This window comes from Diorhabda carinulata, chromosome 8 (assembly GCF_026250575.1).
Source record: "Diorhabda carinulata isolate Delta chromosome 8, icDioCari1.1, whole genome shotgun sequence".
Lineage (NCBI taxonomy): Eukaryota > Metazoa > Arthropoda > Insecta > Coleoptera > Chrysomelidae > Diorhabda > Diorhabda carinulata.
Window position 1 is genome coordinate 9,151,038 of NC_079467.1, and position 15,740 is coordinate 9,166,777.

The 15,740-nt window shown below is 31.9% G+C and overlaps 1 protein-coding gene across 1 annotated transcript in view; it reads left to right on the forward strand.

The window, feature by feature from the left end:
* The first annotated feature begins 8,845 nt into the window (after window positions 1–8,845).
* The window catches only part of LOC130897392 (facilitated trehalose transporter Tret1-like), a 50,790-nt gene continuing 43,895 nt past the window's right edge, over window positions 8,846–15,740 (forward strand). Inside the window, exon 1 of the mRNA XM_057806223.1 lies at window positions 8,846–9,155. Within this exon, the coding sequence (XP_057662206.1) occupies window positions 9,107–9,155 (49 nt within the window). The 5' untranslated portion in view covers window positions 8,846–9,106. The remainder of the gene's footprint in view (window positions 9,156–15,740) is intronic.

Consider the following 15,740-nt stretch of genomic DNA (forward strand, 5'->3'; position numbering starts at 1 on the left):
AATTCACTAGCCCGCAACCATAGTTTTATCCTAAGTAAATATTTTTCATTAAAAATAAAAATAAACAGAACACAACTTAATTTAGGTATAAATCCATAGATTCGTCTGTAAACCCCAAGAAAATGGAATCAGTGATGTACTGATAGCCAAAACAAAGTGAATTAAATGGGAGTTAATTGGATCGCACTATATAGTTACGTCATTCGAAACCTGTTTTTGATCATATGACAAAAATTACCACGTCAATATAATAAATATCTCTTATTAAAATTATATTGTCAACAAAAAATAGGGGAAAAATGTATGCTTTATAAATTTTTGAAATGTCTGTCCACGAATGAAAATCAAATAAATTTATTACTATTAAATACTCTATTGTGAGTACTATATCAAGAAGTAGTGATTTAGCAGCTGAATTGATATGGTTAATGTAAATCCAGAAATTGAAAATAGAACATAAAATTATATTATTCAGTTTTTACTTCAGTGATTCGAAACATTCCTTTCATGAATGTATCGGTTTTCGAAGTATTTTTTATCTTGCAAGATTTGTGTCTTCCAACCATTTTTCCCGAAAATTTTTTACTCACTTCTCGTTAAAGAAAAAATAAAATTTTCTGATAGGTTAATATGATAAACCTTTTGTGGAAATAACACGGTGACGAACAATTAGTTTGACTTTCCATGGATCAGAATTCTATAAACCTCAAGAGATTATACAGACTTTTTAACCTTCTCAATTCCTAATTTTCGTATATTTTCATTTTTGAATGATAGATTTATCAATCAATCATCATTCTCACTGTTTTTACTTTATATATTTACTATTTAGAAACTGGAATTAATCATATTTTTAATGATTTTTATGTTTTCCATGAATATCCTTAGACTAAGCCTCTAATATCTTGGATATTAAGTGATGCGAGATAGTTCAATTAAGATTAGTCGAAGACGATTAGAAGCAAATATTCGCTAATGTGTAACCAGAATTATCTAATGTATAAATGACAAATTTATAGTTCTCCCAGTATGTATAAGACGGAAATAATATTGTTTTCCATTTATCAATTGAACGAAAAAGTAATTGGTTTGACTTAACAAATACTTTTTGTTACGTTATTATAAAAACTCTCTGCTGCAATTTATTGTACTTTCTATATTGTTTTGTTGTTGAGAAAATGTGGTCAGAATTTTTTTCCGTTTTTTTTTTTCACCAATATTCCATGATTTCTAATGAAATTATATATTTCTTTTTGAAAAAAAAAGTATTACAAAGAATTTACTGAAAGGTTATATCAACAAACGATTATGATAGAAATTACTCTCACGATTTAAATTGATGACAGTGGGTTTAAGTGGAACTATAACGAATTATAGTTAATCCCATAGTCCATAGAATATTGAACCTACTGTAGTCCTCCATTATTTTGTATATTGATTCATTGATTCATCGCATGATAAAACTTCTAATGATAGTGAAGTAAATAATTAAATAAATTTAAAATGGACGGACTGACAAAAAAGATCTCATCAATGTTCTTCAGATTCCAATCGTCACTTATCTGGCAACGAATTATTGAATTTTTAGACTTATTTGTTGGATTGTCCCCACAAAGATAAAATACAGTTCTCAATATGTTTTTAGCCAAGTGAAATACCTGAAGTGTACAGGCGGTGCTCCGTGTTTATGCGAAGTTGGTCCATTTATGTACCCACCAATGCAATATAAAACAGTGTGCTTACGATCATTCAAGTATTTATTAATACTATGCATCGAATACGGAGTGCTGGTCTTCACATGTGAATATCGTCATCGCCATCTGCTTCGGAGGAGAGAGAGAATTCAATGGGATGAGCAATTGAATAAGTTCAGTGACGAATATTTCTTCTGTCTGGGAATGCATGATAGTCAGGCAAGGGCAAAAAGTCAAGATCTACAATTTGATCAAGAGCAGACCTGGCATGCCTGGCAGTTTATACCTGTAGGTACAGTTTGTAGCGTTTGGTGTATATTTTTGATTAAAGTAATGAAATTGAAATTCAGTCATACTTGTTGTAAATTAAGAATTGTAAATAAAAAATTCTCGGCTTTTAGAATGCCCTGTGAGTTTTGAAAAGTTTTGAAATCTAAGTTGAGTGTTGGAAACAGTATGGATCCGAAACGGTTAACAATATTAATAAACATCTAACATATAAGAGAGCAATTGACGTTAGTGTTTAGGCAGGCACCTAAAAAGCAGAGATCAAAGTTATTGATCAAATGATTATGGTTTTATACAGCAAAGAAGTCGACGCATATGCGCATTATGTTAGGAAATCATATTTCGGACATCTAATATTTAACGAAATTTTCAAACAAGACAAGAATGCATGCAATCATACGGACAGCAGAGGATACGTTCCACTGGTGGGGCATATACTTATGAGAAGTGCGAGTATTGTCTAATGATTTTCCAAATAAACAAGCAGAGCTGGTCTGTTGGTACAGATTAACGTTTACCAGCAACAACGCAGACTATTGAAAGGTGAGTTCCTGAAACGTTAGAAAAATTACGAAAACAACAGATCGACGCCATTGAACGGAATATTGTAATTAGTATTTTCTTCGATGAAATTGTTGATATTTTCTTCAATCCTTGCGCGGTACTTTAACAATATTGTGGTTAGGAGCAATCTTTCTTCTAAAATTCGAAAAAACAAAAAGAGAATATATACTATCGGAATTCGTTTAACATTTTGTGAAACAGGGACTAAACTTGACTGAAATATTTTGCGTAACTACAGGTAGCGCACCAGCTTTTGTCAGAAGACATATCTCTTGTTACTGAACGCATTAACTGATCACATTTGAATTTTAATTTAATTTTCAAAGAAAGTTTTTGTGCGCTGCTCTCGAGCGGAAGCTTTAACAACATTACTGGTCATCAATACGCAGATAATTATTCAAGTCATTTTTATGACGGTTGCTATTTAAGATTTGAAGTAAACAAATAAGAATTAATATTCATAATTGGATATTCTACATTGAGATCCATACACTTTTGCATGCGTTTGAACCAGTTGTCGGAAGTATTTTTTCCATTGTGTTAGAGGTATCTTTAAAATATGTGATTTGAATTAATCAATCACCTATTCAGGTGTAGAAAAGAGTTGAGTTCGCAATTTTATTTACGATCTGAGGGATTAGAAGAAATCATTTGGTGCCAAACAAGGACTGTACAGCGGATGACCCATCAATTCGATGTTTTGATTGATATGTTTGAAATGATGTGTGAGAACTCACATTGGCGTGGTGGAGAATAATTCGTCTGCTGCGATTGATTTCCCTGATTTTTTCAATAGTAGAAGAGCAACGAATTGCTTTTGTACCATTTAGAATTGACCGTTCTACGATGGTAATATATATAGAAACTATTTTCTTCGAAGTGCTTCGTGCGCGAACAGATTGTTGGATTTTGTACGTCTTGAAAGACCTATACGATTGTTGAGCACTTGGGGTTCATATGCATAGATTCATAATTCGTCACCTATCACGATGTTATAGACGTCTTTTGAAGAACCGCAGTTCAATTTATTCTGCTTGGTTTAATCCACATCGAACGTGATCGCAGAAAATGATCGCACGAAAATGATGGCGATTTAATTTCATTTTTTGATCACGATGAATGTTCCAAGTATCTGTAGATAACTTGAATAGTACTCGTATGACAACACATTCTGAGTACGTTCACCATTAAAAATGTCAAACTTCACGATGCCAATGTCAGATTTGACACGTTCACATCAGTGTTTCACAGCAATATACACTATCTTAGCCGCGGTAAAGTACTCCTAAAATTTGTGAAATAGTTCATAGGTCATTTTTAATGCCAAAAAATCAAGTGCAAGAAGTAGCTAGATGATTGAGAAAAGATGTTCCTAACCTTAAGTTGTAAGAATCGGGCCAAACTGTTTAAAATTTTTTTGATTTCTGGAAACATACTCACCCAACCATAATAATTGTGATAATGCTACATTTAACGAGGGAATATTAAACTAAATGACTTCGCTACAAGAAGAATTTATTGAAAAATGACTTGATTTTGAAAAGTATAATCGTCTGTTGACAAAACAAGATGAAATGAATTTTACTGATATTCCTTTGGAATGGTTTTTTTTTCGCATGAATGGAAATTCAAAATTTTAAATTTCACTTCATTGAATTTAGGAACTCGGAGAATTTGTAGAATTGAAAATAGTTTTAGAACATGATTCTCTGGATATTTTTGGTCAGATAAGTTCATTTGTTTCCTTATTTATTTTGCTTATTATTCACACTCAAAAACTATTGCTCAGAAACGCAATCTCTGATGATATATGTCCAGAGTATATATAAGGTATTCATTAACGTTTACCTTGTCCACCTAGATCGCCGAATATTTCTCCAATTGAACATGTCTGGAACGTGTCACAGGCTGTTGAATTTAAACTATTCCCATGAAGATTCGGTCTTGACAAAAAAAGAAATAGGAGTTAAAATAATAAACAGTTGAGATATATACAGAGATAAGAAAAGCCAACAATACAAAGAAAAGAGAGCAGTTTTTAGAAAAGCCATAATTTGATTAACGCTTAGTGCAAGGGAAAAAAGTGAAAGATAAAGTTGAAAATGATATTTGGGGCTTAGGGTATACGAGACCATCTATTCGTTTATCGGATGAAATTATGATTGAAAAAGCAAATAAGCTTTTTTCCAAAGTCCAGAACATAAATTGGAACCCTTACGTATTGCAACATGTAGCAAAGTAAAACTTGGAAAAGCCCAGGACATTATTGTATTCCATCTGAAAAAATTCGAGAACTAACTGCATGTTTGCTGATTTTTCATTGAGGCTTATGTACCATCAGCTTATCAAGGGTGAGTAGACAAAAGTATGGACGAAACCGAGGCTAGTACTACAAGAGAAGCTACAAAAATCTGCAGCTAATACAACATCCTACAGACCTCTTTGTTTGCTCGACTATATGGGAAAGCTTTTTGAACAACTTATCAAGGCAAGACTTATAGCGGAAATAAAAAACGCGGGAGGGTTTTACAAAATATTGCTTTATTCGAGGGAATCTATAGTAATCAGAAGTTCTGTCTTTCAGTAACACTTGATATAAAAGATGCATTTGATCAGCTCTATGTATGGGGATTGTACAAACGCTCCGATACATAATAATATCACCATATTTGGAACGGTTGGTAAAAGATACCTTCATAATAGAGAGCTCTTGAATGGGTGAAAACATCACATTAAAATCGCATGTTGAGTACCACAAAGATCCATCTTAGCTCCAGCCCTGCGGAACCTCTATTATAACAAAATACGCAAACTAGAAATGCCACATAACGTCACTTTCATTGGTTATGCTTATGATCTTGCAGTGGTGGTCATTGAAACATTAGAAGAATTACGGGTAACCCTGAGTAATATTGCAATACATACGAGTTCGATATCGAAGTATATGAAAGAATTTAATCTAATGCTCTAGAACAGAAAAAGCTGTAATCATAGTCGACCACAGGGAAGTTAGGCAAATAGGCTTCTAAAGGGTCTTTAGAAGAATTTAGAGCTTCCGTAAGTTCTGCTAATGAAAAACAAATATTAAGGTTATCAACTTCGTGCCCGTCGTTTTCCAACGGCTTGCCTTCTATGAATTTTTTTATGTTTAAGTCGTCCATGTAATTTTCGGTGCTTGAATAGGATTCGTATTGGTTTGCTAACATATCTACATTTTCTTTTCTATTGCTTATTACTTTATCATTTTTGGTCAAAAAGGGGATCCGATATGGCTGATTTTCTCTTGATAATTGCCTCAAGTTTTTCCAGACCGTATTTGTTGGTATTGATGAGTTTTTTCTATAATATGGATGTAACTTGGTGAGTAGTAGTGGTGTAGTATTACCCACGAGTCATCTGTATACGATTTTTGTTACACTGAGTATAACTTAGGATCCTTGACTGTTTTCAAAAAGATCCACCACTTAGTTCAATTTACAGTAATCGATTTTCGTTTTCTAAGTATTCTCTTATCGGTTATAGTAATGTTGTGAGGTTAATGCTCTCGTTTTATAGGACTACAGGTTGTGGAGATACCTCTTTAAAAGTTATTTTTAGTGCTGAAGTTTATTGACATTCAAGGGTATCAATGGATGTGTTTGTGATTGAAAGTAAGGATTGACTAGTGAGAGATAAAGTTGAGACATTTGCTTCAGTTTCTGGAGTCCTTTGACTTTTTATGTGTGCTGTAGCTGTAGTTTTAACAACAGTAAACAAAGATGTAGATGTCGTTTCTTGGATTAAGTTGGTCACTGAAATTTGGTATGTGGCGTGCTGAAAGACGGTGTTTGGTGTTAGGTTGGGAGTAATGTTGGTAAATGTATTAGTTGAACAAGCTGCAGCATGTTGACTAGTCTGTTTCGTTTTTGGTTATGAAGATTCGATATGAGCTTTGCTTCAAATTGATAAGAAATGATTCAAGTAGAGCAAAAGCGTAAGTATCAGATATCTGATAATGAACTTAACCGCAGTTTTTTCAATTCATCTTTAATTATGTTACATAGGTATGCTTGGACATACGTTAGAAAGTATTAAGCGCGTTAATGGAGTTATTAATCTTCTAGCTTGTAATACATTTTGTTTAATGATTATATGTTCTATTTCTTCTATAAATTTGTCTACTTATGCTTTTGATGATAAATAAATGAACATTCTACCATTTGATATGTAATTATTATATCCTTCGGGTTTACGTTCTTACTTAATCCTTTAGATAGTTCTTGAGGGAATGTTCGTCTTTAGTATTAAATAGAATGGATTGATGTCTATTTGGAGGTAGGATGCTGCGTTTTTGACTAGCTGCTTTTGAATACGAGATATTTTGTGGTCGATTTGAGGCTGGCATATTTTTGAAATATCGAAAACTGGCCCTGTTCAATAGCTATGTTATGTTAAAGGAGGGATTGCTTGTCGATACAAGAAATTTCTTAATTTAATTACTTGTTTATTTTTTTGTGTGAAATAATTTTTAGTTAAAATGAATGTTTAAAAATCAAAAATTTAATAGTAACGAGTAATTTTTTTTACTCACTGTATGACTTGATATAAACAAATCACTTATCACTATGTTGTACTTTTTGAAATTTTTCAATTTGATAACTCGTTTGTTTTGATACTTTTAGACAGAGTTGATTGAATCGACATATATCGCTTCCTAATTCAGAGTCAGTCTCCAAAAATATTTATAATCATCATAATACATACAAATATTGTATTTCCAGTCAATAGTATCTGCAATAATTACTGTACTGTAATACGATTTCTCCAGTATTCGGATTTTTTTATTTACCGTCTTATCTTACCTAACAGTTTTCTATATTCATCTATAATGACTGTTTCTCCATTTCTAAATAGTTTGTGTTTCTTAATCTTAATAAGGAGTTTTCGTTTTTTTTTAACCTTTTCCATTGCTTCTGTTACCTCTTTTTTGGACTCTTCTAGGCGTTCGTTTTTTGTTACTTGACTGGATTTGCTAGGTTTGTGTGTAGATATCCGAAATTTCTCTCCTAGGTTTTTTAGTTATATTGTTACATTCGTATCACTTTTCATGCTCCTTAACAATCTGCAAATATTTTTTGTGTTTCATGAATTACCAGTAATTCATGTTATCACAGAATACTCGCGATATCGTATCCAGACACAAATAAACGTAAGTATGGTATCGTAACACATGTATCTATTTTTATGTGTACCAACCGGACATTGCTTGCACTCTTTCATGGTTCTTGGAATCCTATACTAAGGTTGAAATGGAAGTTCAACTACCGTACTATATTCCTTAGATATTTAGTTAGATGCACGTTATTTGTTACGAACCATTGGCAGAAAAAGAGATCATTATATAGACCAATGATATTTCAAAACATGAAAACTGTCTTCGGTCGTACGAGACGTGGGGTTCTTTGTAACGATGATAGAGGAAATGCTTTATGCTAGTATTACTTTGGGATGGCCCTTTTTTAGTTTCACTTTTATTTTTCAAAATAAACTACGCTAAATTTCCACCTGGGTCTCGAGCCCGAACAAGATTTGTTAAACTAATCTAAAGAGACGTAATGACGTCGAAACTAGTCAGTAGTTCCAGCCTTGCAATACACACACACACACACACACACACACACACACACACACACACACACTCACACACACACAGATATATATATATATATATATATATATATATATATATATATATATATATATATATATCTTATTTCTTAGACGTTTTGACATGTTTATGTTTCTAAATTTACTTGATTTTAGGTCTCTTCTGTTTCAAAATTGGTTTTTTTTAATAATTTTTAAAAGATTTATAAAAATTGACGTTTCGATTAATTTTAAGTATTTATCAAAATATATATTTAGGTCTTCATTTGCAATAATTTATAAAGTAAAAAAAATATTTGAGAAATTGTCTCAGCAATATTTTTGGAGTATATACTTGAGATTAACAGATTGGCTTGAATCCAAAATGTGAATTGCACAGATCATTTTGAAACGGTAATATTACTTGAAGGATTCAGGATATGACAAAAATAGTTCCATTTATAAAATCGGTGAATTAATTTCCCTAATTCAATATCACCCTGTATAATTATCATTGTTGTAAGAAAATATATATCGTGTCATTTTAATTCAATTCAAATATCACAGAACTTGACGAAATAGTGAAAGGGTTGAACCGTAGTTGTATACTCAGTGAACGATCTGTTTTGGCGCAACGTCTAATTACACACCGCTTCTGTGATCTGTTGCAAAATGATTCTCGTCCTGTTCTCCAACACTTTTGTTGCTATTAAGAACAAAATAGTTAATAAATTTAATCAGAGGAATATAGTAGCAATTTCAATCTACCAAAACGTTTTTTATTTCTACGACTACAGTTGAAAACGGTAGTTGAGGTCATCAGTGGATAACAGACCGATGAATATTGAAATATTCAAGTTCAAGTTCACCATTTTTTTCAATATATTGGGTGACTGTGAGTCGTGAAATAGATTTTGAAGTGGTGAGTTCCGAAAATGTTGCCGCTGCCCAGGATTAAGTCTGTTTATGTTTCAGCCGCCCCAGGTAGGATTTTATTTTTTAATTCATCTAAAAATGATTTTAATTATTTTAATTTATCAAATATGATTATTGGAAGGAAATTTTTTTAAAAGGAAGATAAAAATTGACATTTTGACTTATTTCGGCCTTTTGAAAAATATGATATTGACACTAACAATTTGTATATTTATATTAATCAATAGATAATCTACATCATAAATTTAAAAATAAATCAAAATAGAATTTTTTTTAATAAGAAAAGTGAATTTTTCCTTAGATCATACATCTTAAATACGTAGAAGTAATCAATTTAATTATTTGTAGTTTTATTAGAATTCTCAAAATAGAGTTATATTTACTTAAATTATTCAGGTATTCTTTATCATTATAGCTTTTTCGTACTTATGAATGTGAACCATTTCTAAAAATTCTCTTTTTCATGTATTAGATTCCGTTCCTAGAATTTTTGAGTTTTATAATTGAATTTATGTTCTCTTTGATACTTCAGGGTTCGTTAATGCAGTTTTATTTTTATTATCATATGGACGACCCTTTAGTCTATTTTCTAAATACTGAGATGTCTGCCCTATGTAGACAGCGTCACAATTAGTACAAGGCATTTGTTATATGATATTACTTCTTTTGTTTTTGGTGCTTTAAATTTTAACTCAGTGAAATATTTGAATAATGTATTCTATCCTTTATGACTCATACTAATATCATATTTAATGAAATAATTCGATAGTTGTTGGGAAAGTCTTGGTACATATCGTAAGGAAAAATGATCCGTTTCTGTTTTGCTTTTCAATTGGATGTATTATCTGTTTACTTTTTTCTTAAATATGTTGTTTATCATTTTTACCAGATAATTATTTTCTTTCAATGCTTTTTGAATAGCGTCTAAATTCAGGATCTGATAGTTGAATAGATCTATCAGCCAAACTCATTATCACTGTATAAATTCAATTATTAAGATACAAAAATTCTTGGAAGGAAATCTAATACATTTTGAAGATAAGGGATCTAAGGAAAAATTCACTTTTCTCATTAAAACAAATTTCTATTTTAATTTTATTCTTATTTTGATATTTATGATGTAAGTGGTCTATTGATTAATATAAATATACAAATTGTCAGTGTCAATATCATATTTTGAAAAAGGCTGAAATAAGTTGAAATGTCGATTTTTATCTTTCTTTCAAAAAATTTAAAAACAAAATAATTTTAAAACAGAAGAGACCGAACCGAAAATCAAGAACATTTAGAAGAATTATATTTATTTATATTATTTAAACATTTATATTCGAATCAATAACTCGGTTTTTCATTTTGGCATTATTTTTCAAATTTTTCCATGGGAAGCATTTGTTACCTGTTTAACCCATGAAAACTAGATTTATTATATACACTATATAACTTTTCTTCGCTTATGTCAAAAATCATGAATCAATCGCAAAATGAATGCTTTGATTGGTAATAGATAATAGATTATATCTGAAAAATAATTAATCCAGTTGGATTCATATATTTGTTATTCAATTTCCTTATTAGTGTCGAAATGCCTTTTATCCATGACTACCATTAAAATTAAGAATTTAAAAAAATTACAGATTATACATACGTCTAAAAACGTGCAAAAAAGAATAATGCTTTTTAAATAGAAGTTTCATTATAACACCCCAAACAGTACGAAAAAGTACAAAGCTTTTTAACTTTTATAACTTTTTAACTTTTTATAAAGTTACATGATTTTATGTGGTGGGTTCTGTCAAAGGCTCTGTATTGATACTGTCATTAAGAAGTGGGTAACGTCATCGTCACTTTGCAACAGGTTTTTCGAATTTTGATTGATAAACTACTAATTGTCAAGCTGAATAAACATGGAAGAAGAATCTGATAGCAGTTCTCCTGAAATTGCAAAAATTGCGTGGAATATAACTGAAAAAGTCACAAAAATATAAATGAAGTCATATGGCGAGTTTTTGAATTAGTGTGACTAAAAAAATTACATGGAAAATGTTCTTATTGCATATTTCTCCAAAAAGTCAAATCATCAAAATTATGGTCCCATTTTTCAATGTTGAAAATTACGATAAATTTAAATTTAAACATTGATGTAAATAGATTTGATTAGCTTATTACCTCCATAAAACGACAGAGAGCCATAAACCAAAAGTGAATAATAAAAGTTTTTTTTACATATCGCAAGAATAAATGTACCAAACAACCTGTTGGTATTAATTATTATTATTAACCAGATTGTAAAGATTCCATCCATTATAGTACAATATTTAAATTAGCTCTGCCCCAATTTTTGTAAAAATTAGCTAGCTTGACGTCTTGTATGAAATAACAATGTTTATAATGCTATAGGAATCTGTTAAAGCTGTCCATAATTTAATGCGAGAAGTAGAGAAATTAATTATTGATAAGGAAAAAAAGGATGGAAAACCTTAAATTCTTCACGGGATTTGAGTATATATTCATTATAGTGTTGAACTTTTTTGCTCCTACCTATTTTTATGGCTGTTTTAAAACATATTTATACGAAGGATATAAAGTAGATCATAATAAAGTTCATTATGATTCATATTGTTCAGTATGAAACACAGTTTCAAGCAAACCTAATCAAGTGACTTTTTAGTAGAGTGAGCTTGATAACTATCACATAATTTTGACTTTCAGAACTCTAGAAATAATTGTATTATATTCAGTTATGGTAATAAATGGCAATAAATGATCAGATTCGTTTTGAGTATTAAACGAAAGAAAAATAATTCATGAAATGGAGAACCACAAAAAATACCATTTTCCTAACATGGTTTAATGTTATAAACGGATATATCATCAGCATAGACCAATAAATCATAAGTTTCTTTAATTTCTGATTTCTTCGACCAGTTGATATTAAAAAACACAAAAAGTTATCTTCTTGAATTCAAATAATTTATTAAGCTGTATTTTTGGATCCGTCGGTAATATTCATATTGAACACACTGTTTACACTACCACTACACCATCTGTTTACCTTAATAGTATAGTGTAAAGAGTGTATTCAGTATGAATAATTTACCAACGAATCAAATATTTGTTCAAGAGGTTGAGCAATTTGTAGCACTATATATTTTTTCATTAAGTCTATTGAACAGAATCAATTATACTATGATTGTACTGAGTTTCTTAATATTTCAATAAATTAGTGTATACATAGAATTAACTACTAGATTATAGCAATTTATTAAATTGGAGATGGAAGTAGACGTTGAAATTGGCCCATTATTTAGTTTGTAATTTTGTAAATTCAGTCAAAACAAAGCTGAACAATTTTTTATCATTGATGATTTTGCCAAATAAGCTAAAAGTATCTTTTCGTGTTTAAGGAACTCGACATTTTTCTAGTTACATTAACTTAATTGTCAAAGGTTTTTCCATTTAAGCTTCCAAATCAATCAGGTGTTTATCCAGCAACTAGATAAATAGGTGAATTGTCAATTTCTTATGATATTTAATACATTTTTTCTTCATCCATACAATAATAACAATATTACTCTTGGTAATATATAGCCAATGTTTTCCAAAAAGCTAATCAGGCATTTTGACCTGAACCTTTTAACATCACTGAGCAAATTGTAATGCTTGCCAAGCGTTTGACCCTAGTACTCACCAGTTCATGTAGAAATTTTTTGTACTCCACTACAAGCCTGTTCCTATGACGTTGATTAAGTAGCGCACGTCCACATTCCATCAACACTTTGACATCGAAGTCGGTAGTATTTTTTCCACACGAGAAAAATGTTTGGGTATTCTCCGCAGAAGCCTGCTTCAGCTGAGGCATTAATCCTGGTGGTTTCTGTGTACCAGTTGGCTCTATTATTCATTATTGCGAGCTAAGAGTCAATCATCCATTGTTATCTGTAAGTGATATATCCTTCCAAGCCCTTATTTTCCGTTGAAAGTGCTATGTGATCACTGCTTGTGATAATAATTGGACATTCACCTGCAGCCTGCGATCTGATCAATTATTTCAACCTGCAATTTGTCTAGAATATTTGTCCTGGATGCTCTCCTCATGGGTAGTACTCGTATCATCAGGTGCCAGGGCTGCATATCGAATAGAACTTTGCACTGTAGAATTTACTTTTTCTGTACAGTACCACCCCACCAAAGCTTTGTACATGAAAGGGGGTTTGACAATCAAAGTGTATATCCAGTGGAGGATCTTCCATAAAAGACCAGCTGTATGACTTAATGACCTTCTTCATTTCCAAAGTGCGCAGCTAACCCATTTTATTTTGGTGTGCACGTAGTCGTGCCAGATCAGGTCCGGGTCCATAGTGACTTCTTCATGTTTCTTCAACCTTCTAGAGGAGGTGGGAGTCACCTTTTCCAATGTTATAATTGAGGACTACTGCTAGGAACTCGTTCATTGTTCATTTTTAATTTGCTTGTTTGTTCACTTATCAGAATTATTCGATGAATTCTTTTGGTATGAATACTGTCCATCAGCTACCTATATAATTGAATGTCATAGTGAACAGATCGAATTGCATTGGAATTGCTAGATGTAAGAGTAGCTTGGATCAAAGAGTCAAAGGGTCAAAGGACCAATTCCTCACAGCCCCCTCTATTGCTCAGTGGTCAAGAAATAAATATGAAGAATCTCGCCAAGAAGGTAGTGCCGGTGTAAACAGTGTGGTCAGTATGAATATCACCAACGGTCCCAGAAATTCCAACTTAGCTTAGTCTGTTATTCGCTATTTTTCAGGTCTTTACAGATTAGTTTAGGTGCTTCTTTACGTGCATGCTGGTCTTTTAGCAAGCCTCTGTACAAATGTGAGTAGTTGTGAAGCATTTCTATGCCATTTCGCATTTAGTGCAATGGCAAACAGTGAATCTGGAAGAAAAAGTGGCAATTGATGATAGAAGCATGGAAATTGGTGTGTTAGGCAGTGATGACAGAAGAAGAGAGATCGTGAGCCCCTCGAATTTCGCCATAGGAGGGGCAGGGGTCGATTTTTGAGGTTACACCCCCCCCCGTGAAAAAGAGTTATAAGGGTTGGTTTTACATATTTTGACCCTCCTGGACATGAATATCTCATTACTTTCAAGATCTGACCTCGAGAAGTACCCCAAATTTCAAATTGAGAATTGCGGTTCCCCCCCCTTGATATGTCTTGGTGAGAGGAAACAGGAGGTACCGCAAGTTGCCTAGTTTTTAGGATTTTTCATGCTTTCTATACGTTTTTTGAATATTTTCTTCTCTGTACAAAATGTGAGGAATGTTGAATCATTACAAATAGTAGATATGGTGATTAGAGACTTCGAACTATGAGCCTATTCGTTATTGAGCCTTTTACTACAGTATTGGAATCAATTTCAAAATTATTATTAAAACAATGGTTCATTGTAGAGGTATAATATTATACTGAAGCGAAATCCTTTTGATCACTTTGCAGAGACGCAGGGAAAACAAATTTGGGAATAAAATTTGAATTTTTTCTAGTAGAAAAGAACTTAACTTCTTTCTTCCAATTTTGATCTATTTTTTCTTATACTTGATTTGGGTGGTTGGGAGATACGAACGTTTATTCAAATTTATTTCACTCTCTTTCAGAAAATTGACCCCTACGTCCATCCCAAGTTTAAATGCTTCACATTTACAAGCTTGAGACATTGCATTAGAATGAAAAAAATTGATTATAACTAAAATATATGTGGGTAATATTTTTTGAGTAAATACCGAAGAAACAAGGCTTATCATGAGATTTAGGAGTTGCCCCTCCTTCTCCCATCATTCCTTCTTCAAGACAAGAAATGAACTCCCGCCACGTTTCGGGAGTTTTACGTATTATGCGTGGGATGATAGTAATTTCAAGACTCATAATTTGTGCCATTATGGACGAAAATTGGTGAAATTTCTGAAACGTTGCGGGAGTTCATTTCTTGTCAATGCCGTCAAGAATGTTCTACAAATAGTGCGGTTGCGCTAAAATAATCTGTATTGCACCACTCTTTGTGTAATTTACCATGCAAATTGCAACAACTCCGGTTGTATATTAAAAATAAAGTATGTTTAAGAATTATATTCGTATACTTAAAAGGATTTTCATTTGAAGAAGGATAGTTGGGTAGAAGGGGGGGGGGGAGTGCAAATCCTAAGCCTCATGGTAAGCCTTGTTTCTTCGGTATTTACAAGAAAAATATTACCTACATATATCTTATCTATATTGCTTGTAAGTGTGAAGCTTTTAAACTTGGGGATGTACACAGGGGTCAATTTTCAGAAAGAGAGTGAAATAAATTTGAATAAACGTTCGTATCTCCCAACCACCCAAATCAAGTATAAGAAAAAATAGATCAAAATTCGAAAGAAAGAAGTTAAGTTCTTTTCTACTAGAAAAAATTCAAATTTTATTCCTAAATTTGTTTTCCCCGCGCCCATGCAAAGTGGTCAAAAGGATTTCGCTTCAGTATAATACTACATCTTCAAAATGAATTATTGTTTCAAGAACAGCTTATTACGATGAAAATTTTGAAATCGATCCTAATACTGAAGATTCGTCGAATATGCTCAAAAATCGACCCTCTGTCTCTCTTTTGAATTGAATT